Here is a 4,278-nt window from a genome sequence, read left to right on the forward strand (position 1 = left end):
TACACTGTTTTGTTTTCCTTTCAAAGGTCAGTTTGGTACCACTTGAGACTTTGTTTTGTTGACCCAAAGGTCACATTCTATAAATAATCATTCAATGTGACTGTAAACCTTACATTCATCCAGAAAATTGTTCTTTTCAACTTTTAGTCTCAAAGTTGAGTGAAAATATTACTGATTAATAAGAGACAGAGTAAGAGTAAGAGATAGAGTAGGGAAGTGGTTTTTTAAGAGACAAAAGCCTTTCTAAGCTGACGAGAGATCACAAATCCTGTCATTTAAGCTTCTCAGCACCACCACGGATGTGACTTTTGTATGGCACGGTCCCAGAGCAGACGGAGCCTTACCTGTGTCCCTCCTTTGGCCACGAGGCTGGAGTCCGCCGAGCTGGGTGCGTCCAAGCTCAGGGGTCTGTGGAGGGCGGCCGGAATCCCTGCGAGGCCCCGCAGAGGCGCGAGGTTCCTGGGGAGCACCTGGACGGGAGCAAGCAGAGTGCCTGAGGGCTGGAGACTGAGGAGGGTCGCGCTGCTCATGCACCTCCTTTGTGAATGGCAGGAAGCGCTGTCTTGTGAGAACGCTGGCTGCTGATCCTAACCCCACCAGCGCTGATCCTAAAGCCACCAGCGCTGACCCTTAAGCCACCACCGCTGACCCTTAAGCCACCACCGCTGATCCTAAACCCACCAGCGCTGATTCTAAACCCACCAGCGCTGATCCTTAAGCCAACACCGCTGATCCTTAAGCCAACACCACTGATTCTAACCCCACCACCGCTGATCCTAAACCCACCACCGCTGATCCTAAACCCACCACCGCTGATCCTAACCCACCACCAGCGCAGGGTAATGAGGTTGCTCTCGGCAGCCGCAGAGCACGTGATGGTTCGGAACACCCAGCCCCTCTGCTCTGTGTCCGTCCAAGATTTGGGACTGAGATCAGAGCAAATTCACTTGCACGCTGCACGACGGGGAGCACGGACCCTTCTTCCACCAAGTCCCTGCCACAGCAGTGGTAGCACAATCCACCCCACACCCGCGCTTAACTCGTTATCTCCTGCGGACGGCCATTAATGAGGTGTGGGGAGCAGAGGATGTCAGCTGCCCTTCAGCAAAGACAAACTCGCTTCCATTGGGCTCATCAGAACTTTCAGGATAAACTGCAGTTTATCTGATATTTATAATCCTAATTCTTAGCAGCTAACTGAGCAGTGCCACATGCTGATAATTAGAAACCTGAGCTAGTGACTCAGTGGAGCCACAGCTGGGTACCAACAGAGCACAGCAATTCATTAACATCACACACAGTGACCTTTTGGTGCCAGTTTTTCATTCAAAGCAGGAGATTGGGTAAATCCTTATTAAATCAAGGCAATTACTTATGGACAAAGACAAGAAAACCTGCAACATTATTTCCAGTGAAGGGCAGGATCACCCTCTAGTTCATCCCCCACCCAGCCCTCCCCAGAAGGGCCACAAGCACAATCTACTCACAGCGGGTTGCTTCAGGGACTGCTTCTCCTTCTTATCTTTCTTCTCTTTCTTTTCTTTCTTCTTCTTCTTCTCTTTCTTTTTCAAGCTGCCCTGTGCCAGCAGTTTCTCTCGCTCCTGAACGACGAGCTCTTTGTAGTGATTATCGACGGGGTGGTCCCACATGGACTGGCCGTTAGTGAAGTTGAAGTAATAGCTGTTTCCAGTGATATCCTGGCTGCGTGGCAAAAAGAGGGGGACAAGGTGACAGAGCACAGGCACACAGCTGCACGCGCCATACTGGGTCACGTCACCACCTTAAGCTCAGTGGAGCGTGACACCCCCAAGAGCCCAGAGACACCTCAGTGCGGGGCAGCAGCTCTCCTAGAGATTGCTCACACCCTTCTCCAACTTCCCCAATGCTCTTTCCCCTTCTCCCACCACCCCAGAAAGACCCGAGCTCCCCTGCCCCCAGGAAGTACATCTCTTGTGGCTTTCCCCTGCTCTGCCGCCGAGATGGGCCGGGCAGGAGAAGCCACAGATCTCCGCGGCCAGCCACTGCCTGAGCGCTCACCAGGGCTTCCACTCGGGTGGCAATGGGGCCAGGATGCCCTCCCTGGCCAGCCACAGCAGCTCCGGCTCCTTCTCAGGGTCGATCCCGATCTCCCGTGCAAAATCCCAGATGTCTAGGAACACAGAAGAGGAATCTGTGGAGATGATCTACACCAGGCACTACACAACAAAGCCAACCTCTGCGGCGAAAGCTTTGGGAAATCCTGATCCTGATACGAAGCTACTCAAAGCTGCCAGCACGGCCCCACGTGTCAGTGAGCGCGTCCCACCAGGTTGGCAAAGCAGGGAGACAGGCTTCAAAACGGCACTTACTTTTGCCACCAAAAAGCTAATTTTTCAGCTCTGCCTTCCATGAAATCCCATTTATTTGACCCTCTCCACCCACACTCTCCCCAGTTCCTGTTATAAGACCCCTAGAAGTGACTCGCACGCTCAGATCCCCTGTTACAGCTCCAGGGCAGACAGGCATCAGTTACCTTGCTCGCTGGGAATGTACGTCTCATCGTAAACTTCGTCCAGAATCATCTGGTTACCAATGAAAAACATTGTTCCTGCCATGGCTCCCAGCACCTGGTCATGCAAGAGAAGTAACACCAAAGCCCAGTGACCAACTGCGCGCAGAAATAAAGCTTCCTCATCACACGGCGCATGGCAGAGCCCTGCGGGAGCCCTGGGGATGGGGAGGGAACAGGGGGGCTGCCACGTGCGGTGCAGACGGGACGGGCAGGCGCAAAGGCAGCCACAACGGATGGATCCTGCTAAGTTGCCCTGGTCACAACACCCACAGACCGAGCCACCCCCAGGAAAGGGAAACGTGCAACGGGGCAGAGCGCTCTGCTCTGCTGACAGCGCCCTTCCACTGCACGCAACAAAACCCAATCAAAGGCCTTTCCTGGTGTGGAAAGAGGCAGCAGAGCTGAAGCAGCGCAGAAGTTACTACCAGACCCCCCAGGCTTTCAACCTTTTACAAAGAAGATGAGCACTTGCTCCAGGCATGCTTTAAATCGACAGAAAATAAGGTGAAATGAAAAAGGGAAGAAAGAGAAAGCAAGCAAGCAGTTTTCCCAGAGCACAGCACAGCTTTTTGAGAGCAGTCCCCGGGCTGAATCAGCAGTGCCCAGGGCCAAACAGCTCCTCCCTGCGCCCTGCTCGCCTTGGCCTCTCGCCTTCCCAGGGGAGATTCCAGCATCTGTAAAAGGATCCTAATGTGTCCCACCGCTGGGGCACTGCTTTGCTCTTTAACTCAAAGACTGCAGGCCGTGACTTAGTCCTGCCACAGCGGAGCCCTTACAATTCACAGCTTTAGGTAGCCATAAATTCATCTCCACACCCCAGACAGCCCCAGCTGTGGCTCGGCATGGCCACATCTGGCCAGCATTCACCTGACACAGCACATGGGGAGCGCGGCCAGGAGGCTGAGCAGGCTCCCCGCAGCTGCGCAAGCACCGGGGTGGCCGGGACCCACGGCACGAGCAAGGCTGGGACCGTCCCCACCAGCCCCACCGCCAGCACAGTGGGATGAGCAGGTCAGAGCAGCTTTCAACCCCACGCCCCTCCATGCACAGAGCATCCCGCTGCCCTCGTCCTGAGGTTCAGGAGGCTGGGGTGCCAGCGATGGGAACGGTCTGAGCAGCGTTAACACACCCGGGGCAGGATCACCCCACCGCTGCAGTAACTGCGACCCGCGCCATATTTGTAGCTCTTACGTAAAGCGACGCTCAGAAGCAGCAATCAATCCTGGCAGTTTCTAGGCACAGCTAATCTCAGGACACGCCAAACCGAAGCAGCAACGCCGCGTTTGAGCCGCTCCCCCTCCCAAACGCACCCGATTAAAGCGTTTGGACGTGGGCAGCTCGCTCGGGACCTTCTGTTCTTGCTGTCCTCCCTCCCCGCGCCGTTCCAGCCCCTGCCCTCACCCCCGGCCTTAGCGCTGGGGGATGAATTACCCAGAGGGCTTGTGAGCACAGCTAAAGCGCGAAGCAGCAAGGCCTGCGAGGAGGAGAAACGGCTCTGACCGAGACGGCATAAAAGTAAAAAAAAAAGCTTTTCCCGCCCGTTTCCTGGCTGCACAGGCACGACAGACGGGCAGCTCCGAGCAGCGCGGCCGGGACAGCTCCCTGCTCTGGCCGCTCTCCGGGGACGCCCGCGGTTGCCCGGGGACGCGGCGCGGCCGGGGCCCGGCTCCCCTGGCAACGGCGCGGCCCGCCCCCGGCTCGACGCCATTGGCCGCCGGCGGCCGCCC

The 4,278-nt window shown here is 56.1% G+C and overlaps 2 protein-coding genes across 2 annotated transcripts in view; both read right to left on the reverse strand.

The window, feature by feature from the left end:
* RNF214 (ring finger protein 214) overlaps positions 1–530 on the reverse strand; it is an 8,112-nt gene extending 7,582 nt beyond the window's left edge. Inside the window, exon 1 of the mRNA XM_026863775.1 lies at positions 345–530. Within this exon, the coding sequence (XP_026719576.1) occupies positions 345–530 (186 nt within the window). The remainder of the gene's footprint in view (positions 1–344) is intronic.
* Positions 1–4,208, reverse strand: part of LOC113488462 (centrosomal protein of 164 kDa-like) — a 48,000-nt gene extending 43,792 nt beyond the window's left edge. Inside the window, exons 1-5 of the mRNA XM_026863603.1 lie at positions 4,198–4,208; positions 3,862–4,158; positions 2,513–2,606; positions 2,038–2,149; positions 1,488–1,701 (exon numbers count right to left, since the gene is read on the reverse strand). Coding sequence (XP_026719404.1) covers positions 1,488–1,701; positions 2,038–2,149; positions 2,513–2,594 — 408 coding nt within the window. The 5' untranslated portion in view covers positions 2,595–2,606; positions 3,862–4,158; positions 4,198–4,208. The remainder of the gene's footprint in view (positions 1–1,487; positions 1,702–2,037; positions 2,150–2,512; positions 2,607–3,861; positions 4,159–4,197) is intronic.
* Positions 4,209–4,278: the final 70 nt, after the last annotated feature.

Source organism: Athene cunicularia (genome assembly GCF_003259725.1).
Source record: "Athene cunicularia isolate RWA chromosome 24 unlocalized genomic scaffold, athCun1 chr24_part1, whole genome shotgun sequence".
Classification (NCBI taxonomy): Eukaryota; Metazoa; Chordata; class Aves; order Strigiformes; family Strigidae; genus Athene; species Athene cunicularia.